Genomic DNA, 25,903 nt, shown 5'->3' on the forward strand with positions numbered 1-25,903 from the left:
TGATAGAGTAATAAATACTTTCTCTGTCATCCTTTCATTTTGTTCAACATTTTTTATTACTGAAAAAAATTGAAATACACATTATTGTTGAGATATACTGTGTCTTTGCCAGAGATTGAAGGTCCATAACTTGATAATACAACACATCATCTTCAAAATGTTCATTAGAGAATAAGGTAACACTTTATTTTAATGGTTCATTATTACAGTGGATCTACCACATTAGGCACAGTGTAATAACCAGTGTAACAATATTTAATATCATGTAATACCAGGGTAATACCATGTACCAACCCTAACCCTAACCCCAACCCTAACCCTAGACATAAGTACAAAATTGGTACATGGTGTGGTTATAGATTACAGTACATAGCATTAAATATTGTTACACTGGTTATTACACTGTACCTAATGTGGCAGACAGATCCACTGTAATAGTGAACCGTTCAAATAAAGTGTAACCAGAGAATCATTAACGCACATTCACAACCCCATGTTCACCTCCCCTGACCTCAAATCCAATTCAAATCTTTCTGAGAAGTGGATTCTTGTGTGTAGCTGTGATCATCTCCGTGTTGTGTGTTCAGTTTCAGAAGTTAAGCGCATTTTCCTAAGTACACTTTCCCGCTTAGTCAGGGGTGGGATAAAGAAAACCAACGCAAAATATGGCACCATGCCGTGTGTTTGAGAACAAGAGAAGGTCCATTTCTCTCTCTCTCCTCTCTCTCTCTCTCTCTCTCTCTCTCTCTCTCTCTCTCTCTCTCTCTCTCTCCCTCCCCCTCTCTCTCCTCATCCACGTGAGTTCAGATGTTTAGGGGCATGCAATGTCATCTTCATTTCCATCTAATGTACTGTGACATTATCGTTGGATGGAAATAACAACAAATGGCTTTGTTTGAAATAATTGCTACTAATGACTATTCTGGCACGTAATTCATGTATAAGATAGAACTATACGTGTATGTATAAAAATGCATATATACTTTAAGAGCTTATCTTCAATACATATGGAAATGTAATTTGTGTAATCAAATAGCTGTATTTTGTGCTTTGTAGTAAGGGAATTAAGTTGTAGGGATTTTCTTAACGCGTCAGGATATTTCACCTTTCCTTTGAAACACTTGAAGTTTGGATATGGGGTTTGTGTGGCAATTGACTCGCTGTTGCAGTCACCACCTAGTGGGCATATTTGGTAGTACTGAAACTTTACAACGTTCTGTTCAGTCTTGCCAGGGGACTATAGCCTACTAAGAAGCTGGTTCAGGAGTTAACCAGGTTAAGTTAAGAGGTAAATCAGCTAATAGAAAAGCTTTTCTTAAGCAAATGAGGACTCCTGGCTCGAAAATTTGGACTCTTGGCTCTTCTGAAAGAGATAATTGATGATTTTCTGAAGAAAATGAGGACTCCTGGTTCTTCTATTAGACGATTTACCTCTTAACTTTGCCTGATTTACTTCTGAATCAGCTTATTAGTATAGCCCCCTGGAATGAAGCCGTTTCACAATTACAAACATTGAGATGTCCTGCTGCTTCCCAAAATTCCAGGTCAGCGAGAGGCTGCTTTATTTCCGGATAAGCCGTACATAGTATCAGTAAATCTTCAGATGGTACATCTACATCCTGTGCCTATCATTAACCTAAAAATACCGACTTTGTGTGTTGTGTTTACACCACCAATGAGTGGCCATGGGTTACAGATGATTTGAGCCTGGCCTGGGTCATTTTTTAAAACCCTCCCCCAATCGCCCACCCATCTACAGTGTACACACTCTCCGCTCTGTCAAATAACTTCAGGCATAACGCACAAGCACAAAACATGTGCTATAAAAAAGAGACACTACAGACTTTGAAGTGGCCAGTGAGTTATCGGTAACAGGTAGAGGTCAAAGTGTATTGACGTGAGTGTTTTCAATTTACAAAAACAACATGTGTATGACTCACAATCTTCCAACGTAATCAAAGTGCCTACACCGTGTATTCTGCACGCACTATGCAAGTAATCATGAACTGCTACTATTCTCAGCACAGATTGATGAAGAAATTTAACTGAATATGTGCAAAGAGAACAGCTAAATGAGCAAAACATAGTGATGAGCGAGAGTATGATTTATATATTACCAGAGGCAGGAACACTTGACAGGAAAACAGAGGGACACGTGAAAAACACAAACACAAACAGAAGCACATGGGAGAAGGAAAACAAGGAGGAGACACGGGAAGTAAACAATCGTATTTGTCAACACAAGGGCCACTGACAACTTTGGAAGGGCGGGCCAAAGTCATCTGAAAAGGCCCACCACCCAATACGTATATACTACAATGTAATGACGACTCAAATCTGGGGGCCCCTTTTTCCCTGGGCCCAAGACAATTGACCCTTTTGTCCCCCACTGCCGGCTTTAGCTTTCTTGGTCAACATAACAAAGGAAGTGAAAAAACATTGAGGACAGAAGCACATAACACACGACAAATCTACAAAAGAAAAAAACATTATAAAATAATAAAAATAACATCACCCTTAAACAAGCATTAGCCTTAAAAACATATATTTCATATAAGTGTGTGTTGTATTGATATTGTTTTATATGTTCTATTATATTGCTTTACATGAGAAGGCAGTGCAAGAATGTCAACATTGCCACAATGTGTGAATCAGAGTCGAGTGTTTATATGAATCCTGTGACGTTGGCAATGGATCAGATGTAAAGACACTTCAGCAGGAGTCTCATATACTGAATGGAACTGCATACAGCTTCATCTGCAACTTGCAAACTGATATTTCAGTGCATTCGTGCATGAACAGCATTACAAGAACTACTGCCCAGCAGCTGAGTGGAACAGCCCCTAAGATGAGACTATAAAATATATTTATTTTAAAAAAAAAATGTAATGACAAAAATAAAGTTGTAAATTGAATTCAGCTAACTTACATTACAGTTGCAAATTGAAGTTGCTATTAAATCTAAAGACCAGATGACAATGGAAAGTGAAATGGAATGTTAAATTAAACAAAAGGGGGGCAGAGCTACATATTCATTGAAGAGGAATTCACAACACGCACGTACACACACACACACACACACACACACACACACACACACACACACACACACACACACACACACACACACACACAAAGGAAGAGAGGAGAGAACTCCAGAGTGAGAAGGGGAGCGACCACTAGTGTGTGTGTGTGTGTGTGTGTGTGTGCCTGTACGCATGCATGTGTGTGTATGTGTGTGTGTGTGCGTGGATGAGACAGACCAAAAAAGGTCCTGAGTCAGAGCTGGAGAGAAGCAGGGTTGACAAACATCAAATGTGGGGTTGGGGGAGAGGGGGAGAGTGGGGGAAGTGTAGGGTGGGGGGGGTGTGGAGCGGCCCAGCGCGTCACAGGGCACGACACAGCACAGCACAGCGCAGCACAGCAACCCAGAGCGAGTGACTAGCAGATGTTAACACTTAACAGCACTAACAGTGTAACCTGGAAGCTAGGCTGTGAGGTAAATAAAAAGGAAAAAGAAAAATCTGCCTCTTACCCTATCGGAGGAAGATCAACATCATCACCATCACCACCACCACCACCACCACCATCAGCAGCAGCATGGAGCAACAGACTGGTTGAGCTTGCGTGCGTGTGTGTGTCCCTGTGCGAGGCGAGCGAGGCAAGCCCCTCTCCATCATGTCAGCAGACCCGGCGGGCGCCCCTGACGCCTGCCTGCCCAAGTCCGGGCCTGTGGGACTGCAGACGCTGCTGGACCTGCTGGTCGGCGTGTACCAGGAGTTCAGGGGCTCCTTCATGGCCCGGGAGAAGCACGTCTCGGGGTTCCTGCAGTGGGGTCAGTTCAGCCTCTGTTCCGTTCTCCTGTTCTCTTGAGTCGAGTCGGTTATCTTCGTGTGTTCTCTGCAGAGCAAGGTTGCATAGCGGCAAAAGTTACTATTTAAACGGGGTATTTAAACAGGGTTTTTATGTGTTTGTTGTGTCTGATGAAAGACATGCTGCCCGAAACACCACCAAGAGATACGGGAGCCTGGTGTCGCAGACTTTATTTTCACTTTTCATAGTGCCGAAAGTTAGACATGGGTAAGCTTTCAATGTTGGGTGGTCTTGGTGAAATTGCATGCATTGCACAGTGTGCTTTAGTGGTCTCTAGTACATGTGTAGTAGATGCCATCTGATGGCACACTGTGATTGTGGCATGTTGCAGCAGCACTGGCGCTTGGAATATAAATTCTACCATAGGGTCAATGTCCTGCAGTGACATTCAGTGGAACAATTTCTGTTGAGAGATAGCAACTTCTGCTCTGGAATTTGAGAGGTGGGTAAATTCTGTTCAATATTGCTTGTAGTATAGCAAGCTTTTGCATAGAGTAGAAATGAGTAGAATAAAAGCAGTTAAATGCATTGGCATAATTTCTAAGACATAAAATAATATATGGAACTAACCTATATACTACATATCTGTACTGTATACACTGTGTATATCCAGTATATACAAGACAAGACAGTTCTAGCTCTGCTTACTAGGTCCTCATACACTTGACACACCATTGCATGCTTTCCATCTAATGTAAGAGGTGGTGTAAACATGGCTGTGTCGTGTTAAGAAGGACAGTGGTTTCAAAAGATTATCTAGAATGTTTAAAATTAATACATGTATAAGCCGCCACAGTGTAGCCTATTCGGCCTCAGCAATGCAATACAAGACGAGGCCTGTGCCTTTCCAAGTGGCTGTTTTTGTATAGTGGTGCCAATGTTTTATGGTCATCTCGTCTTTTTAGTTCTTATGAATGTGAGTGTGAGTGTGAGCTTCAGACTTTCTTGATTCCTTGTGCATGTTCTACTCAGCCTCTGCAAATGTACAGTAGCCTACATGAGCACTGCTTAGTGGAAGGCGTGATAACCCAGTAAGACATTATTGTAAACAAAGCCAGGGCTGCAGACGGCGGCCCTAAATATAACTCCGGCCCCGTGCAGCCAGCCGTATGTTTGTCTTTTATAAGGGAAGGTATCAGCAGTCACAAGGAAGGCAAACGCAAGGACAAATTTATATCACTGAATGTGTTCTACGGTAACTGTGCTAGCTCAGTTCATCCACTAGCTAGCGTAAAGGTGGAAATTACTTAACTGTAAATAAAACATAGCCTACTGTAGACTTGATTCAATAATACATAATAGGTCTAATTGGCAATTTTATATCAAATCTAAATTGTTGAAGAAGCAAAAATCTAAATATTATTAATCCTTGGATGTGCATTTGCAGCTTGATTAACTGTGCCGTTATTGTTTGCTAAAATCATCACCTATTCCCTGATATATTAATTTATATCTTGACAAATCTCATCATTGTCAACAATATTTCAACTGAACATAGTTTTTTCAGGTCTCCCCACAGAGAATCACTACTGTAAGTAACACTGCACTTGGAGGATGCTTTTTTGCAAAGTGTCTGAGAGAAGAGGCAATAAACCAACAACTGATGTGCTGAGGAAAACAGAGTACACAAAAATACAGCTTCGTCTAAAATTAGTACAGCCAGGGCACAAGACAGGCGAGGCTAGGGGTTTTTTTTTTTTTTTTTTTTAGAAAGGGAAGCGCTCTTGGAAAAGGAGAGTCTTCACAAGCCTTATAAAGGTCAAGAGGAATGATCCCTCCCTTGTAGATGCTGGTGGCATGCCGTGTTATGGATGCGATGGAATATGACTTCGGAAAATCCTAGTCATCAAGCAAGGGCCTAAAAAACTTAACAGCAATTTTATTTTTATAAAAATGTGACGGGAGAAACAACAGCCTTCGCTTGTTTGGGAGTGTATGTTGGTTCTGTTGAATGAAACTGTCATGAAGAAAATGTATATGTGTAATTCATTCACCTGTTTAGCACAACCGATATGGAATTACCAATATGGCCTTTCGTTTAGTAGTGTGGTCTAGTGGTGTGTACTGCAATTGCATTCCACTTAGGTGAAATTTTCCTTCTGAACAAAAAAAGAAGACTCAATGCTGACCTTGACTTCATATCAGAATTCAACACCCTCATCTCCTTCGGTAGGAAAAGTGCAGAAAATCTATACTGAAGCAGTATAGTATCTTTGCATTTCCTAAATCCTACAGAAGTAAAAGTTAAAGTACCCATATAAAAATCCACTAAAGTAAAAGTGAAAAAAGTTTTTCACTTCACATGTGATTTCAGTAAAAGTACTGAAGTACTTTTAATTAGCTTTCCTTTCGAAAATGTAGTACATTGATATATTCAATACATTGAATCGGTGGAGAAGTGAAAATAGTAAAAATGCCATTTCCGGCAGATTGTTTTATTATTGTGCATTTGAGTTTGTCTCAATCAGTCTAATTTACCTCAGTACTGATTCCAGTGCAATTGAGCAAAGCAATTGGTTCAAAATGTATGCTGCAACATGATCTCCAAAAATTCCGTGCTCCTGGACACGGATGTTGAGGACACAAAATCTGTGTCCTGGAGCACGGATTTTGCCAAAATTCCGTGCTCCTGGACGCAGAATTATTTTCCGTGATGGACACACAGAAGTGCTCTCTCTATACTCCCACAGCTCTTTGTTTCCAGTCTTGTGTTTTCTCAGGATTTTTCTCATTTCAAATATTTTTTCTAAAAAAAATCATTTCTTACTGACAGTTTAGGATTAGGGATTGTTTTGGTCTGGGCACAGCTAGTTTTCTTTCATTCATTATATGAATTTGATAGCCTAGCAACCAACTGGAAAAGGTACAAAAATATGTTTTAATGACAGGTTAAGGTTAGGGAATGTTTTGGTCAGGGCACAACTTAAATTGCTATAGCATTATTTTGTTTAGGATTAGCATTTGGTATGTATTTTCTAATGATAGAGTTAACACAGTGCTGTGGTAATAGCCTATAGAAAGCACTTCCGTGTGCCCATCACGGAAAACAATTCCGTGTCCAGGAGCACGGAAAACAATTCAGTGTCCAGGAGCACGGAATTTTGGCAAAATCCGTGCTCCTGGACACGGATTTCGTGTCCTTAACATCCGTGTCCAGGAGCACGGAATTTTTGGAGATCAGGCTGGTATTCAGGTAAAGGTACTGATTTTAAAAACTACTTAAAATTACAAAGTAACTCATTAAAGGTACACAATTACAATATTTGAGTAAATGTTTTATTACCTACTTTTCTCATCTCTCATCATCATTTCTCAGCTAAATACTGTATAATGAAACTATTGGTGAGAAAGTCCTGATTACAACACTACAATTGCCAGACCCTAGATCCCAGAGTCTGAACTTCCATGTTGGAAGATTCCTGGAAGTCAGGATTGGGAACATAAGCTCCGATATCACTGAGCATGAACCACAATTGTATTGAAACGTACAGAGACCACAGGAGTACCCCAAGGCTGTGAGTCCTGTCCAGTGCTGTAGAGTATATCCCTCCCATCTCTGTGGCAATACTCAGCTGTAAAATCACATCGTCAAGTTTGCTGGTGTGTTGGAGCAGTGCTGACAATGGGACCTGTGCAGAGAGTGAGGTAGTGCTTAGCCAACTGACCCATGGACGGCATGTGGATGACAATGGACATGGACAATAGAAAAGAACTGGCAATTGACTGTAGTCTTCACACAAATATACCCCAATGCACATCAACAGCCTTCAAGCAGAGATTGTCCAGAGTACACAATTTATGAGCAGACCATACACATAAGGGGCAAGGTCACACAGCTTCAAAACAAACCAAACATATCACAAAGAAAGGCCAGCACTACCTGTACTTCCTGAGAGTGCTGCAAAAAGCTCACCTTCCAACTTCAACATCCAAATAGTATCATCCTCAACAGCTCTGTCATAGCATGCTTAGGCAACTGCACAGCTGCAGACAGAGAGGACGTACAGTGCAACATTGTGTGGCCCCGGGGAGCTCTCTATTACTTATCCAGTGTGACTTCTTGATAATATATAAATGCAGAGATTTAAGCATTGGCAGTTGTCTGGAATTCAGAGATAAAGCCACTAGAGACACTGTCATCAGTGTGCATGTCCCTGATGTGCAGCTGTATAAATGATACAAATTAGGGCTGCACAATATATTGAAAATGTAGGCCTATCGCTATAGCGATATCACGGCTTGGAATACACGTATACGTCGTTAAATTAAAGTTTTTAGTTTTAATTTTTAATAACAGCAAATTTGGTGAAAAGGTAAAAAAAAAAATTTTTTTAAATGTTGACATTTTCAGTTGATGCTGTATATTAGCCATGTATTCTCCTAATAAAAAATTATGTTGGAAATAAAACATTGCTCTGAGCTGTTTTATACATGATTAAGTGTAGAATGGCAAGTAGAGAGGAGAAAATATAGGCTATGTAGGCCTACTGTATATATATTAAATATCATGAGTAATATCGATATCAGGGTATACGGTCATGTTATCGTGTATCGCATATTTTTCTAATATCGTGCAGCCCCAATACAAATCTAAATTGTGTTGATAATATTTTGTTTCTTATCCTATCGTTCTTTACCTTTGTTCTAACTGTAGCTGAGCCCCTGGTGAGGGAGGTGAAAAGGACACGCATTCAGAGGGACGACTTCGAGATCCTGAAAGTCATTGGCAGGGGGACCTTCAGTGAGGTGGGATAGCCTACACCTACATGCAGTGAGAAATAATTAACGACAAAAATCTACATTTTACACATCTCATTCACATGTAAAGAATGAAATGGGATTGTATTACTGTAAGCCTTAAGTAAAAAATTATATTCTGTGATTATCAATAATGCTTTTTATGCTTTTTATGCAATTTCTCCATATTTACTAGGATAAACCATATTTTTGAGTGGATGCTCATATGATAACGTCTTAATTTTCTTTAAAAAGCAAAACTCCATCCGCTACTTCAATCCATATCCCTGTTGTTTGAGGTCCCTTTGTGCTATTGGTAAGCAGGAAAGAGAAGATTTGACGCAACATAGACCAAATAATGTTCAGAATAAACCGAATGGGCCATATACCTTCCCGTTCCATTCCCCTATGCCCCATTTCAGTTAATATTAGATACCAGTTAAAGAAAAAGAAAAGAATGCCGCACACTCTGCTCCATGTTTTAATGGTGAAGTGACGTTTCCGCCGTCTGGCCTTCTTCAAACTTACAAAACAACCACAGAAGAAGGCCAGACGCCCGAAACGTCACTTCACCATTAAAACATGGAGCAGAGTGTGCAGCATTCTTTTCTTTTTCTTTAACATTTATATGCTCAGGAAGCCAGCACCTCAAGAAAGACTTTATTGGTGTGCGATACCTCTTTTTTTCTAAATATTAGATACCAGATCATTATTCAGTCCATGCTGCATCATACCTGTCGTTTATGCTTTCTCCTACCAACATCTCTGTTTGACCTCCAATAAGTGGGCTATGGATTGGTTCCCAATGAACTTCTCCTTTAAGTCTCCTGAGCCATACGGTTCCCTATGGGAGTAGGAACTATACACAGTGGTCTAGTCTACTTTTTTGTGGTGGGTATACTGTATATTTGAGCATTTTTTGAAGTGGGTATACTGTATATATTTGTGACATTCTAAATAATGCATCAATCAATTTTAAGTGGGTATACTGAAATCCCTAAAATTTTGAAGTGGGTATACTCCGTAAACCTGTGTTCTACGTAGACTACACCACTGGCTATACAGTACTCAGTACCTCAGCATGATAGATCCTGTGTCGGCAGGTGGCAGTGGCCAGGATGCGGCACACACAGCAGGTGTACGCCATGAAGATCATGAACAAGTGGGACATGTTAAAGAGAGGGGAGGTAGGCTATGCAGAATACCCGTACAGAATCAAACTTTTCATATTCATATTCATATTCATCCAGGGCTCTAAATTTACACCATCCAACCGGCCAAATGCTGGTGAAGGCTGGTAGAAAAGACCAACTTACTAGCTACTTTGACCCATTAGTGAGTGTGTCTTTGGCTAATATAATATTAACAATAATAATAATATTAACATCTACTAGCCATTTTGGCTGGTGATGAAAAAAGTTAATATAGAGCCCTGTATCCCTCACAATCAAAATGCAAATGACTTAAGCATCCAACATCCAAGTGACTTACACATTTGGTATTGTTTGAAGCTATCCCATGTGTTTTTACGGAGGTGACCCGTGTGTGTGTGTGTGTGTGTCTGTGTGTCTGTGTGTGTGTGTGTGTGTGTGTGTGTGTGTGTGTGTGTGTGTGTGTGTGTGTGTGTGTGTGTGTGTGTGTGTGTGTGTGTGTGTGTGTGTGTGTGTGTCTGTCTGTCTGTCTGTCTGTCTGTGTCTGTGTGTTATTTTTTAAAGACCGCTCGCTACCAGGAAGAGAGGGAGGTCCTTCTGAAGGGAAACAGACAGTGGATCACAGAGCTCCACTATGCTTTCCAAGATGACAATTATCTTGTGAGGATCTGTCCATCACTGTATTACCACCGCAACCATTTAACGGTTGACAATGTAGATACAGTAGCATCAACATGCAGTGTCATTGGCATGAATACACAAATTTGGAGATCACCAATATTTGGAAATTGGAATCAGTATAAGTGCTTTGATGGATTAGATAAGATTAGATTAGATAACTTTTATTGGTACCCAATGGTAGATTTGATTTGCAGTGAAGTGAGCTTCGCTCATACAAAAAAATTAGGACACACATAACATACAAGCAAACCACAATGAATATTTAGACAATAACAAAAGTAGCTTAGTACATCCTATTAAAGAGACATGGTGTCACATGAAGTGACAAGGGTACTATAAGAGTAGATTGATAAATATATGATAAAAGAATATAAAATACATGATAAGAAGTAATTGTGGTATTGACAAATACCTAGTAGAATAAGAGTAGAAGAGGGTGGTCAGAAAACATTTTACTTTTGACTTTTGTTTGTTGTTGAACCGTTTATTGCTTTATCATCAGTTCTGAACAGAAATACTCATACCATAAAGAAGATTTAATCAGCAATAATTTGTGTTCATTTTTGTTTGTTTGTTTTGACATCCAAGTATCTTGTAATGGATTACTATGTGGGCGGTGACCTGTTGACGCTGCTCAGCAAGTTCGGGGACCATATCCCAGAGGACATGGCTCAGTTCTACCTGGCGGAGATGATCATGGCCATAGAGTCTGTACACAGGCTTGGCTATGTCCACAGGTACCTCGCAAAACCCCAACAAATTGCCATTACATTACACTGCATCAGCACACCGCTCAACTTCACATCTATCTGCGCGAGAGCCAGGCAAACATATTTGCTCCAGCCGATTCAAACTAATGAGTACTTTCTCAGCCAGGTTAAAGTGATTCTGTCCCATTTTTGGAAATAAGCTTATTTTACACCTCTCCTTGAGTTAAATGATTGACTTTTACCTTTCTCCTGTACTCTGGGTATGACAGCAAATTTTACCTCCAAGCTAGCAGTTAACATTGAGTCCTATGAGACCAGTTAGCCGCCAGCTGGTCTCATAGGACTCAATGTTAACTGCTAGCTTGGAGGTAAAATTTGCACTGTCATACCCAGAGAACGGTTGAAGGTACAGGGGAACAGTAAAACCCTATTATTTAACTCAAGGGGAGGTGTAAAATAAGCTTATTTCCAAAAAATGGGACAGTATCACTTTAAGGAGCTAGCCTGCAATTGCTGCAGACACCTGTGTCAAAAGCAAAGGCAGAAGGAATATAAAGCAGGATGTTAACTTGCTGGTTTGTCTACCTCTGCAGTAAAACAGCAATAAAAAATAGCAATAAAAAAGGCACTTCAAGATCTAACTGCAACTTTGTATCATTTTATTCCCTTATATTCTAGTGTGTAGTAAATACACAGTATGATGATATGTATATGATGTTGCCATGCTTTCTAAAGCCAGTTTGTCTACATATGCAGTAAAATAGAATAGAATAGATAAATGTTATATGATGAGTAGAGTAGAGTAGTAGAGTAGAGTATCATTTATTGATCCCGAGGGAAATTAAGGTGTCAAGTAGCATACATACATACATAAATACAGAAGAAGACACAAGGACATTACACACAACATTGCACATATATTCACAAATAATGATGATGGGTCATTCTACAGAAAAGGTTGAAAATGCTGTGACTGACATTGTAGATACCAATACAGCCAAAGTCGACCTGATAATCACATACTTTACATATGTTCAATTAATAGAGACTGTTTTGGTAATGTAAAAGTCAACTCTATTGGTCTACTTATTAATATATTTTTTTTTATCAACTTTTAAAAAAAAGGATACCCATAGAAACGCTGTGTCAATAATATGATACATGAATAATAATAAATAAAAATAAATAAATATCTGTCACTCAAAATTACGTCATTGGTGTTACTGCTAGACAAAATACTGTTATTTTGAAAATTAAATTGGCTCTTGGGTGTCCCTTCTGGGCAAGAGGTCATTTGAGGAGGTGTAGTGGTCAAAGATATCATACATGTCAGATATCTGTCTTCATTTCTTCAAAAATGTCATGATTTCTTGAAGAATTGTACATGAAGCTACAAAGCCTGTCATTGGTGTTACTCAGTTTAAAGCCACAGAAATGAGCCAATTCAAATAAAACTTGAATACATCAAATAAGTAAAGGATTTTGATATCACTGAAAGCATATTGTCTCCCACAGATTCAGCCAGTTTGTTTTAACTGTGGTTTCCCCCTAAAAAAGTCATTGGTGTTACTGTAATTTGTGGTCATTGGTGTTACTTTTCTGCCTAAAATAACCCATAACACCAATGACATTCATGTGTAAAAGCTACATCAAATACATCAGAAATAAGGGAATTGGAGTAGGGAAACCAGTTTATGGAATCAGTTTATGAAATGAAATGCTAATAATATGAGTTGATGAATGAGTTTAAGAAATTAAAAGAGGTCATTTCCAAAATAAATTGGCATCTTTGCGGCCGTTTGACGTTTTGAGTCATTGGTGTTATGGCACGTCACTGGTGTTACTTTTCACCTCTTTTTGACCTGGTTCACTTGAATTATTGTTATATTCATCAATATTTTCTTTTTCATCATTGACGTATTTAGTAGCTCATATTTTAAAGTTACTATCCAAGAAGTTATTTGAATACTATTCCAATCCTTTTTGTTTGGAAAGGAAAAAAATGATGGCGAAAGTCACATATATTCACATGATGTTGACTATTTACATTTTTAAATGAAGTTGTAAATGTTTAATCAGATATTTCTCTTGGTTTTATGGTTCCATGTATCTGATTTTAGTGGAATATTCAAGTTTAAATTAAAAAAAAATTGTTACAAATATATAATACTGTTTGTATTGTAGGTAACACCAATGACGAAAAAACAACAGATGCATTCTTTAATGAAATATATAAAAATAATAAAAATACATTAAGCTGGCCCTGGTGTGGATTAGCCAAGTTAAGAAGTTGTATATTGATATTAAAGAAGTTTTAAGTGCATTAGAAGAAATACATTTAAGTGGAAATAGGTTTCCCAAATTCAACCGTTTCTATAGAATGACCCTGATACGTATATGATGTTGCTATGCTTTCAGAGACATCAAACCAGACAATATCCTGCTTACAGTAGATGGCCATGTTCGACTGGGAGACTTTGGATCATGTCTGAGACTCCAAGAGGATGGGATGGTAAAGTCAAACAGTCTACAGAGTTGTTGCCGCAGCAATAAAAAAAAATACACACTCACAAGGATTCCAAGAACTTTGTGAAGTTTCCAGTGATGCATTTCTGCCCACACAAACACAAATTTCTCTTGGAGAGCACTACAAATTATAATGTTTTGTTATGGAGTGAGTGTGTAGTACAAGCGTGGTGTGTATAAGAGAAATTTTTTGAGAGAGAGAGAGCGAGAGAGAGAGAGAGAGAGAGAGAGAGAGAGAGAGAGAGAGAGAGAGAGAGAGAGAGAGAGAGAGAAGAATGCATGAAAGTGTCCCTAAAATCATACTGGAAGCTATGAATACCCTTCTTAGATATTTCAATGGCTTTGTAAACATGGCTATGTTTTGGTGTTTCTATCCCTCAAAGGTTCACTCCTCTCTGGCTGTGGGGACCCCTGACTACCTGTCTCCAGAGATATTACGAGCAGTGGACGGGGGAGGTGGATACGGGACCGAGTGCGACTGGTGGGCCCTTGGCGTGTGCGCCTACGAAATGATGATCGGAGTAACGCCTTTCTACGCCGAGTCCATTTCGGAAACATACGCCAAGATCATCCATTACCAGGTGCGTTTACATAACACAAACTAGAAATGCACTAAGAGAGTGCAGACCTCTGCCAAGGAATCTGTTAGATAGAACATTTGACTACACCCTATTTTCTTTCAAGTCTTTCTGCCTTGTTTTTTTGTGAAATAAGTGAAAAATCTTTTTCGATCACCACCAAAATGTAATCACTTTCTTTTGTCAAATTTGTTCCTTTTGTCAAATTTCAACAACTCCAACAAGTTATCCTGCCGACAGACAAACCAACGTGACCGAAAACATAACCTCCTTGTCGGAGGTAATGAGTGTTTGTTTCATATGTCACTCAGTCTGGTAAATCTGTCGACCGTTACACTATAAATGGTTTGCTTTCATACGGTTCATGGTCTCCTACGGAAGAAAGGGCACGTCATGGATTTTTATGGGTGATTCCGCCAAAAGAGTGCCATTTGCTGGTTGAAAAACCTTAAAAATAAACTTCAAATTTCATTCAATTTCAACATAGAAACTGTTAATGTACACATTTAAGCATTCAAAAAGAGCACTGGGCAATCTCAGGATAATTAATTTAATTTATAACAGTTTTTACCATAACACATTGTTATTTGAGTAACAGCAATTAGGGTAACAGCAATGAGGAATTAGCAAGAAATTAGCAATTGTGTGAAATCTGACCACATGGCATCCATGCTAATACTTTTTTTGCACAGAGCACATTCTTCACATTTAAGTGAACATTTTACTTTTGTTGTCATCAAACACTATCTAAAGATAATTAAGGTAACATGAAAGAGTTTTTAGATTGCCCCCCGCCTGATTCAACTACAACAACATCAAATATGAAAAAAACTACACGAGAGAACTTAGTTTTGGTCTTCCCATTGGATTCAGGAGATCTAAATGATGTCACTTCCGGGTGCAAATGTCACTAGTGGGAGGGTCCCAAATGTTTAGGGGGCGGGATATACATGGGTAACAGCACTGAGTCAAAACCTGGGGACACGACTAAAATGTGATTTTTAACCAAAGTAGAATTAATTTATTCTTTTAAAAATACAATTAAAAGTATAGATGGATTATATAGTCACATATAAAGAAAAAAAAAACACGTTTCGGAAGGATTTCTTTATCAATATTTTGTGGTAAAGTGTTGCACTTCACTCTGGGGACACACGAGAAAGACTATAAAATAGGGTTTTGGATACATTTTTATCATATTTAAAAATAATATATTTACAAACTTTTCAATGGATCATGTGTAGAAAAGTTTGCTTTATAATGGAATGTAATTTATTTCACTTTATTCATTGATTTTATACATTTTATTTGCTGGGGACACAAATGGCACTCTTTTGGCGGAATCACCCTTATAGCCAAGATTAAAACATTTACAAAGCTAACGATTGTACAAGTAGACGACTGAATGACCAAAATCCTCCATTATTTAAGCTATGGAAACATGAAATTCTATGTTATGACACAGGAATTAGTCTTAGATTTAAATTATGCCTTTAGCGGCCATGTTAAGTCACAAACACTACAGGTCACTTTGGCTGTGACTATGCTTCCAATCCACGCACCTGCCCATATTCATGTGCAAATATTTGTGAAGTTGGAAAGGCGTGTGCGATTAAGACATGGAGGCAGGACCGTGTGTGGATGAAGGCAGTGGTGAGTCAGTGTTGCACCCAGACTACAACGATAATAAGATGACTACACATGTTAATGCAAATAGTAAATAACGTGATTTCTTTGAAGAATATTTTTGGGAAATCAAAAACATAAAATAAACGAACAGCAGCCCTGCAGCAGACCTGCAAGCTCCAGCTTCCAACCACCATACGTTATAAAACTACTGTAGGTTTAGCTTGGCCCGGGGCCCAGAGGAACACACGGAAAATCCAAACAGACCAAAGTAGGCCAGCGGCGATGTGGGCTGCCTTGAAAGTAGAATCTACCCAGCAGGCCAAGAGTCTGTTATCATAAGAGCCCCCTTACCAGTTGTCATACAAGCTCTAAAAATCCCTACGCATCTCCATGAGTAATGCACTAAACCTGAATGTAAGCATCGTTTTGTTGTGTAGACTATTGAACCAACAGTAGACTAGAGTAGGGTAGAGTAGAGTACAGTAACTTTATTGATCCCCAGGGGGAAGTAAGTATCATCTCTCCGTTCATTAGGGGTGTGATGCCAGTGACACAACTATTACTAGATTATTCAGCCATACATTTTCATTTCCTTCTGTACTGTACTGCAATAATATTCTCTCTACTACAGGGCTATTCAAATGGCGGCCCTGGGGCCAGATGCGGCCCTTGGATGGCAAGGTTCTGGCCCCCCACAATGTCTGACATAAATGAAAATATATAGGCCTTTGTGTTCTATCTGTGGCCGTGCATAATTTGCAATAACCAACACTTCAGGTTGGGGATAGCGCTCCTATGCATTCACATGAGAGTGAAATCTTATCTAACACAGTCCACATAAATAGACCATCATAAGGCTACTAAGAAATAGAGAAGCGAATATCTGTCCTGTCTGGAAAGCTATCCGGTTGTTTCGACCTTGGACACCGTGCCCCTCGCGGTTTTGCAGATGCTATGTCCGGCCCCTTTACTGGAAAGAAATGGAATTTAAAAAACTGGCCCTCAGTGACTTTTTAATTGAATACCCCTGCTCTATGATACTCTACATTGCTAATAATAAAGGGACCTTCCTTCCCCAGGAAAACAAATTGAAGGGTAGATCTACATGTACGAATGATAGAAATGATGATGTTAATGATATCATGATGATAGAATAACAATGTTCGAATGATAGCAATTGTAGAGCGCTTGTGCAGAAAGATCTGCACAGTACACACAAACTTTAATGTTCTTTAAGGTGCACTGTGGATCTGGCGAGAGTAGGTACTGCAACTATGCTGCTCATTGAAACTGTGCTGCTTATTACAAAGTAATACACTAATATTTACTAGTATGGCCATAGTACAGTCACTTTGCAGCTAAAAATGTCCCAGTCATAATGAATACTTAGAATTTGATGGTGGTGGTAAGTATTCATGAAAAAGGTAACATAAGTGAATGGGTAACATGAATTCCGGGAAATAAACAACTAAAAATCTTACACAGTGCACCTTACTTAAACAGATCCACCGAGGGATAATGAAATAAAGTCTGCTACAACAAGCATCATTATGTAAAAGCCGAACTGAGTACAGAGCCTCCAAGTGTTGCAAACAGATCCTACGGTTTAGGAAGTCAGAGAAGATAAAGATCAGGTGGCTTCAAGTGTTTAAAAAGCAGAGTGGCCGCAGTTTGACATCAACGCAGACAGGGGGCCTTTCTCAAAACCTAGGACAGTGTCCTTCCAAGTGTATCAGCCTAATTAGTCACGCCCAGTGATTGGATACTCTTTGGTGAACTCTACAGAATATCCAATCACTGGTGTGACTAATAAAGAGTATCCAATCACTGACTAATTAGGCTGATACACTGGGACACTGTCCTAGGTTTTGAGAAGGGCCCAGGGTGTTGGAAGGGACAACCAAAGGGGAGATTGGGAGAAGGCTAGACCGCCATATTGAGGTAAAGGCATCTTCACGGAGGAGGAGAGAAGCAGAGGGCAGTTAAAATCACAGGGGGCAGGTGTGGCCTAATGGTTAGGTTGATAGCTTTAAGATCAGAAGGGTAAAGGTTCAAATCCTACCCCTGACTCTCCCTACACCTCCATCCATGGTTGGGGTGCCCTATAGCAAGGCGCCTAACCCTACAGTTCTCCAAGGACTGTAACCAATACCCTGTGAATACATGTAAGTTGCTTTGGTAATATAATGTACTGTAATGTAAAAAGATCAGGAAAGTGCTGCGACATTGAAGAAACAACACAGGTAGCTAGTGGAGTGTAGAGGGTGGACCTGCCAGAACTCCATTCACTCCATTTAGTCCTAAGCTCCCCACACCACTGACGTGTATAGTATAACCAACCGAGAACTGTAATCACAGAACTGCAATAGGATCATGTCCTCAAAGGCCAAGCAGTGTTGTGGGGTACATGTATGTGCTTATACTATACACGTCAGTGCTCCACACCTTACCCTACTGTATGTAGAGCGTAGTAACACCGCAGATGGAGCAACAAGTGCTGTACTCGGTCAACGTTACTCGTCGATGTTGAAGAGCAATATTTTCTTCAGCACTATAAAAGTGGTTGGCAACGCTCCTCCTCAGGCTCCTGCGCACTAGGCTGCCGCTTGCACCCCCCCTTGTGGTTATCCTCTTTCTTGCATGGTGGTGATGGTGAGGCCCCTCCTATATTTATGACATGCTGCACTGCCCCTCGCACAGATCCCTTAGATCCACCGACAAAGGCCTTCTCCTAGTGCCACGGTCCCGTCTTGTCAATAAAGGAGACAGAGCCTTCGACGTGGCAGCTCCATGCCTCTGGAATGATTTGCCCCCCAACATCAGACTCGCCCCCACTACCTCTACTTTTAAATCCAGACTAAAAACGTATTTTTATACTTTAGCATTTGCTTCTTGGTTCTAACCTTTTTGCCCTTTAACACCTTATATATTTATTTTATTTTATTATTATTCTATTTTTTTTTACTTTATTTTATTTGTATTTACCATATATAGGCCTATATTTTTGCTTATTGCCCTTTATGCTGAAAATGGTTTATTATGCTGCTGAAACTGTTTTACTGTTTTGATTAACATTTTAGTTAGACAATGTACAGCACTTTGGTCAGTTTTACTGTTTTTAAATGTGCTTTATAAATAAAATGTACTTACTTACTTACTTACTTACTATAAACCGGAGAGCAGTGTGCTTCAAGATGCATGACTTTGAACTGTAAAACCCCAAATGCTCAAAGTGGTGAAGTTTGCCTTTTGGGATGTTAGCATTTGTTGGGTCTATAATGCAGTGATGATCAAACTGCTGATGGTTTTTGTATTGTTTTTTTCAGAGTAAAAGTAAAAAAAGAAACACTGTTTCCTTCCAGCACAGGCAACTGATCTGAGTAACAAGTAGAGATGTGTACTTGTCTTATGATCAGCTGACTCAGCACTGGTTGGATCAAGTTTGTGGTGGGTCCTTGTTAGATTTTGGGTGTTTTCAGTAACAACACAGTCTATCTATCTCATTAGGTACAATGGAGTAAATAGTGAAACAGCTATGTGCTAGAGTACTTTTATTTTATTTTTTATATATTTTTTTGGTCTTTTTGACTTTATTTATGATCGTGAAGGTGGTGACAGGAAACAAGTGGGGAGAGAGACGGGGAAGGGCCGGCAAAGGACCCAGGCCGGGAATTGAACCCGGGTCAGCCGCATGGTAGATGAGTGCCCTACTGTTTGGCCACGGCAGGGCCTACTTTTTTTTTGCAATAAAGATATTTTTTTGGTCTTTTTAACTTTATTCATGATAGTACAGTGCAGATGGTGACAGGAATCAAAAGAGTTTGGAAAGAGAGACGGGGAAGGGTGGGCAAAGGACCCGGGCCGGGAATCGAACCCAGGTCGGCCGGCCGCATAGCAAACGAGTGCCCTACCATATGCGCCACGGTAGGGCCTGTACTTTTACTTTTGACACCTCTGGTTGTTTAAGGAAAGGATGTCCCTTGCGCTCTAGCTTCCTTGGTGCTCACAGTCTGGGACTGTATTCAGTTTGGAGCAAGCTGGTCCACTTCAAAGGAGACTGGGCCAAGGACTACTGGAGCACACAGTTTTTCTGATTTTATTGTGGTGCGAGTATGATTAACGTTTCGACGCAATGCGTCTTCATCAACTTCTGGTTGTTTGTTTTCCTTTCAGGACTTCTTTGAGATCCCTGCGTCGGGTCCACCGCTCTCCCCCGAGGCCACCTCTCTCATCGTGGGCCTGATCTGCGACAGAAGCGCGCGCCTGGGGAACGGTGGCGTGCAGGACTTCAGGAGTCACCCCTTCTTCAGCGGGCTGGACTGGACTCACCTCCACCTCCTGCCCGCTCCGTACCAACCCGAGGTCTCCAATCCCACCGACACGTCCAACTTTGACGTGCTTGACGACAGCCTAAGCGAAATGGTAGGGTATCTCTCGAGCAACACAGGAATGAAATTCCACAGTTTTGAAATTCTATGGCACTCTGAAGGGTGTTCATTCTGAATTGTGGTGTGTGTGGGGGAAAATACATTTACTAATGTGCAATTCTGTTGTTCTTGACAGAAAACTATGTGTGAACTCCTGGATAGGACGCCTGTGGGGGTTCATTTGGCTTTTGTTGGTTTTTCTTACACTGCAACCAGGTAATATTATCAAACATCAAACACAATCTGCTGTTCTGTCATTCAAACATTTTAGGGCTTTTGAGAAGGCTGCCAAACATCCCATTAACTTTTGAACATTTGGACGGTCAATATTTTGTGTAAGCCTAATTACCACTGCAAAAGTAAGATGACCAGAGTCCATTGTAGCGAGTTTGTGCTTCAATCTTATGCACTGCTTCACACTGGGAAGATGCTGGTGATTGTTATCATGATGAAAGCCTAGTCAAAGTCATGCAGTGCCCCAATGCTTCCCTTTGCATTGAGACCCTGTATCACTCTGATGGAGGTTATTTTACACTCGCTCAACATTACCCATCTCAATATTACTTGTACTGTATCAACATTACCTGTATCAACATTACTTCTCCCAACATCACCTGTATCAACATTCTGTCTCTCAACATTGTACCTGTATCAACATTACTTCTCCCAACATCACCTGTATCAACATTACCTGTATCAACATTCTGTCTCTCAACATTGTACCTGTATCAACTTTACCTGTATCAACATTATCTCTCAACATTACCTCTCCCAACATTACCTGTATCAACATTACCTGAATGAACATTACCTGTATCAACATTCTGTGTATCAACATTACCTGTATCAACATTACCTGTATCAACATCACCTGTATCATCATTACCTGTATCAACATAACCTCTCCTAACATCACCTGTATCAATATGACCTGCATAAACATTACCTCGCCCATTCAGAGACACAGGCGCCCTGGACCACAGTCACGAGATCATGATGGAGATTGACCAACACCAGTTAAAAAGGCGTCATAGCAGCCTTCCGCCAAAGGAGGTAAAAACATTTTTTAAGTGTGCTTTTCCACAAGTCATTTTTGATTTAAACATTTTGCTTGAATAAGAGGCAAGATTTTGTTGGGTCCCGACTTTCTTGGTAAAATGAACTGTGTTAATCCTGTTATAGGACTGTTTTCATTTTTGTTTGGCACCTTTTAATCGTGAGTGCCGTGTAATTCGTTTTAATACAGATGACTATGCTTTTTAAAATCTTACCGTAATTTAATGAGACATGTTTTTCAGCTGCAAACATGGGAGCCTGAAGATGTTGCGGCAGAGCCATCTCCCTTTCTGGCGCTTCCCTTGGCTCAGGAGCTACCCACGAGAACAGACGCACGAGCAGCTGAGGAGAACACAAGACAACATACAGAGGAATTAATGAGGTGCGGATAGAGTGTTTCTCAAACTTTTTCGGCCCGAGGACCACTTTGTCCCCCCAAAAATGTTCAGGGACCACCTGGCAACTGAACTGATAGTTGAGGGGTGCTAATTTGACACTGCCAATTTCGATGCAAATCACTTACTTTTTATTCACATTGACAGGCCTGTCTTATTGAAGTGAAAATAAGACTTCAGTTAATTTAGCTATGTAATAATGTTAAAAAATATATAGCCTACTACTAGCTAGTCTTGAAAAAGTAGAAATCCCCTCACGGACCACCTGAGCTCTGTTGCGGACCACCAGTGGTCCCCGGACCACACTTTGAGAATCACTGGGATAGAGCAATACTACTGGGTTACACTTCATTTTACTGTCCTTGGTGAAAGGATATTGCCTTAGCAACATACAATCACTGTATTACATGATTTAGCCATGTTAAATGAAAGATTAAAACCGATAAACAAAAACAAAAAAATCATGTCTCATTGGCAACCTTTTGAAACTTTACACATTCACCTTGCTATGCTACATACTGCAGTTGTTAAAAGTATGCCAACTACCAAAATGTTGCTTGTTTAGGAGGTTACAGGAAGCAGAGCAAAGGAACACAGAGTTGGAGCAGGAGATGAAGAGACTGAGGGAGGAGAATAAGGCATTGAAGATGCAGAGAGAACAAGGCAAGTGAAAGCCCTGCTGAGAAACTCCAACTACTGTACCATTGTCATTGTGGCACAGCACTCCACAGCACACAATCCTCACTGCACACAACAAAATTGCATTTATGCCTTACCCGTGCAAAGGGGGCAGCCCCCAATGGCACCCCAAGGGAACAGTGTACTGTGGTGGGATGGCACCATGTTCAGGTACCTCAGTCATGGAGGAGGATTGGGGAGGACACTGGTGAATTACTCCCCACTAGTGCTGTAACGATACACTCAACACACTTTTCGGTTCGTATCACGATTTTGGACCTACGGTTCGATTCACCCCACGATTTCTGAAATGTATCTCCACTGAAGTTTGGAAACACTATCACATCAAATCAGAAGGTTGTTTTCTGGACTAAATGGGTAATAAAACTTTGAAAGGGCGTATCACAATACTGCCTCCTTGTATCACGATACAGTATCGTGACTCTGTGTATCACAATTTCTCGGTTCGAATATCGTTACAGCCCTACTCCCCACCCAACCTGGCAGGTCGGGGGTCGAAATAGCAACCTTTGGGATACAAGTCTAACGTCCTAACCGCTTACTCATGACTGCCCTAAAGAAAGACTGATGTCATTCATTGCAATACAGACATTTTAGGAATCACAATTAGCTAATGGCACAGTAAACTGATGGTTTTTGACCGATCTATAAAATCTTTTCTTTTTCCTCTTCCTTTTTCGGTTTCGCAGAAATACACAGTAACAAGTCCTGCGCTGATCAAAGGTAAGTTTCATGAATCAAAAAGTCCACCCTACAGATTTAACAGATGGGATGAATTATTATGAGAGGGTAAACTGTTTTTTGATCTCCCATCATACACTGTACAATATTGCAAGCCAGTTCAACCTAAAAAAGTAAGTTCCACTGCTGCCTTATGTTTGCAAATAAACTCCACTTAACTCAACTAAAGGCTTTCTCAAGTTGAGTTAAATTACAAACTTAAGGCAGCAGGGTAACTTACTTTTTTACGTTTAACCGGCTGCAATGATTTTCAGTGTACAGTTGGACAAAACTATGTTGATATAGTGGTTTATATTATGGTCACTGCTGCTGGAATAAGAAGCAGTCTGGTGTTCCTGAGCAACTTACAAGATGGCATTAACTAATAGTACAAACATGTGATTTGTGCATTAAAGCAAGTATTGCAGCTGGCATTGAATAACAATAAACTGCTGGTTTTGTGTGTTCTTTCAGGAAGAAGAAGAACTGAATGTAGACCAGAGTGGAGACAGAGTGATGGTGTCAGAGCGATGACCGTGGAAAGACGAGAATGAATGTAGAAAGTAGAAAATGAAATGTACTATATACGGGAGTAATTTATCTCAAATACATGTTACTGTGAATTGCACTGCTGTTTCAAGCCTTCATAGGTTTTAGCCTGTTTTTATTTTGTTTATAAATTGTAAATCTTGTTCCCAAAAAGGGGCCTTTTCCATGTAAAGATATGGTTGTCATAAAAGTAGGTTCTAAAGAATCAATTATTGAAATTATAAACTAGCTCATATTATGAATGTACAGTATATACATTAGGGATTTGAAGGTCTGTTAGTAATTCTCAGTGTTGCCAGATGTACGATTATTATCGTATTTGTATCACCATTTTGTCAATTTTGACCTCTGTACGATCAAAAAAACATGACGTACGATAATTTCAGCGTTGTCATTCAGTTCATTTAGATCATAGATGCCTTGAAACAACAATTTGGGTCTTCTACGATATTTTTTTCCCCCAAAAAAACCCAAAAATGACAATTTTGAGGTTTTGGTGCGATAATTCAGCATTTTTCATCTGGCAACACTGATAATGCTTATGCATATAAACTCAAATGGCTGAATGAAGGTGCCCAGACAACCTAAACTGCCATTTTAAAACACTTGCAAGGTTTGACATGCCATGGCACTTTTGTTTTTTGTCAGGGTCACAGAGTTTATTTCAAATGAAAATATTTTTGCACAGCACTTTATACGTTTTCTACTTGGTGCCGCTTATGTTTTTGCCATTTTCGTTTCCCACCCATGCTGTCATCCATTTTCAATCTTTCTTTTGTTTCCTTTTTTTAATTGTAAAATGCAGCCGTGTGTGTGTTTGTTTTTCTTTTGTGCTGTTGTGTACAGGGTGTTCTGTTGTCTTGGCCTGCAAAGAATTTGCCCTCTGGGATTACAATAAACTGACTTGACTTGACTGATCACACTGATCAAACTACAAAACCTGCTATCCAAGTTGTTCTGTAAAGCGTTCGACTTTAGCCTGCTCATAAAAACACCGACCTGGAGGGAAGGCCAAAAGAGTGAGGTAGAAGGCTATATATTCAATGTACAAAAAAAAGACAAGAAATGCTCATAAAGACGATGAAAAAGGCTACTGTGTGAGGAAAAAAACTAAATATGACATAGGTGTAACGGAGGCTAACTAGCACAGAGTTGGCATGGAACGTTGGTAAAACCTCCCTCCGATAGCTTCCTACAGTCTCGTGCCGTTGGGCCGAGAGACTTGTGTCTTGGCCCAGCGGTATCGTACTGTGTCTCCCATTGCCGAATCGTTGTAGTTGACGAGGTCGCACGTTCGATCCCCGAGGGGGGTGAACAGGTGCAAGATGACCTCCGTCACAGTGGTGCCGCTGACCCGGGATGGGAGTGAGGTTTAAGGGGGAGAGTGTAACGGAGGCTAACTAGCACAGAGTTGGCATGGAACGTTGGTAAAACTCCCTCCGATAGCTTCATACAGTCTCGTGCCGTTGGGCCGAGTGACTAGTCTCTTGGCCCAGCGGTATCGTACTGTGTCTCCCATTGCCGAATCGTTGTAGTTGACGAGGTCGCACGTTCGATCCCCGAGGGGGGTGATAGGGTGCAAGATGACCTCCGTCACATAGGCCTATAGTTTCTTTCCTGAGGTGCTGCTCAGAGAAGCAGCACATTTGCTCCGTGGCGCCACTTGTTCCATGTTTTTATTTCAAGTGATGTTTTGGCCTCCTGACCTTCTTAAAACATATAATAATAAGCCACTTACAGTAGACTACTAAACAATTTTGAGACTCAAATTGCAGATGGCCCAAAAGAAACAACCTGCAGTTGTGAGTGAAGAGTGTGAGTGCAGAGTTGTGAGTGCAGTGACCTGCAGATGGAGTGAATGAGAGAGAATGTGTGTGGATGAGAGTGTTGAGAAGAGATAAGCTACTGTGATAGGCTAGAGGAGTAGGCCTATTGATGATAATTCAGAAGAGAATAATAGAAGGGTGAGAGAGGTCTTAATCTTTGGTTAAGGGCAACAGGAAGGCATAGCCTATGAGCCAAGCATCTAAAAAAATGGCTCACTGAATGTGGTAATAAAATGACAATATGACAATATAGGCCTATGCATGAAAGGCTGAAATACCTCACCTGCAGTCTGTCAGTCATCATAGGCCTAGTCAATTTTTGGGGGAGATTTTCTTTTTCTATCTG

At 40.2% G+C, this 25,903-nt stretch overlaps 1 protein-coding gene across 1 annotated transcript; it reads left to right on the forward strand.

The window, feature by feature from the left end:
• Positions 1 to 3,441: 3,441 nt before the first annotated feature.
• LOC134451979 (myotonin-protein kinase) lies at positions 3,442 to 24,194 on the forward strand. Its single transcript, XM_063202367.1, has 14 exons — positions 3,442 to 3,835; positions 8,528 to 8,619; positions 9,714 to 9,797; positions 10,326 to 10,421; positions 11,031 to 11,179; positions 13,571 to 13,664; positions 14,062 to 14,259; positions 20,059 to 20,307; positions 20,449 to 20,528; positions 21,272 to 21,365; positions 21,611 to 21,750; positions 22,329 to 22,426; positions 23,152 to 23,185; positions 23,657 to 24,194. Exons 1-14 carry the CDS (start codon positions 3,679 to 3,681, stop codon positions 23,670 to 23,672), a joined length of 1,581 nt encoding a protein of 526 aa, XP_063058437.1. The 5' UTR covers positions 3,442 to 3,678; the 3' UTR covers positions 23,673 to 24,194.
• Positions 24,195 to 25,903: the final 1,709 nt, after the last annotated feature.

The sequence above is a fragment of the Engraulis encrasicolus genome, chromosome 7 (genome assembly GCF_034702125.1).
Source record: "Engraulis encrasicolus isolate BLACKSEA-1 chromosome 7, IST_EnEncr_1.0, whole genome shotgun sequence".
Classification (NCBI taxonomy): domain Eukaryota; kingdom Metazoa; phylum Chordata; class Actinopteri; order Clupeiformes; family Engraulidae; genus Engraulis; species Engraulis encrasicolus.

Excerpts from the sequence above, each read along its gene's own strand:
- LOC134451979 (XM_063202367.1), top strand. The coding sequence starts at position 3,679 with ATGTCAGCAGACCCGGCGGGCGCCCCTGACGCCTGCCTGCCCAAGTCC. Across the intron at positions 10,422-11,030 it reads TCCAAGATGACAATTATCTT|TATCTTGTAATGGATTACTA; the intron begins GTGAGGATCTGT and ends TTGACATCCAAG. Across the intron at positions 21,366-21,610 it reads GCAGCCTTCCGCCAAAGGAG|CTGCAAACATGGGAGCCTGA; the intron begins GTAAAAACATTT and ends CATGTTTTTCAG.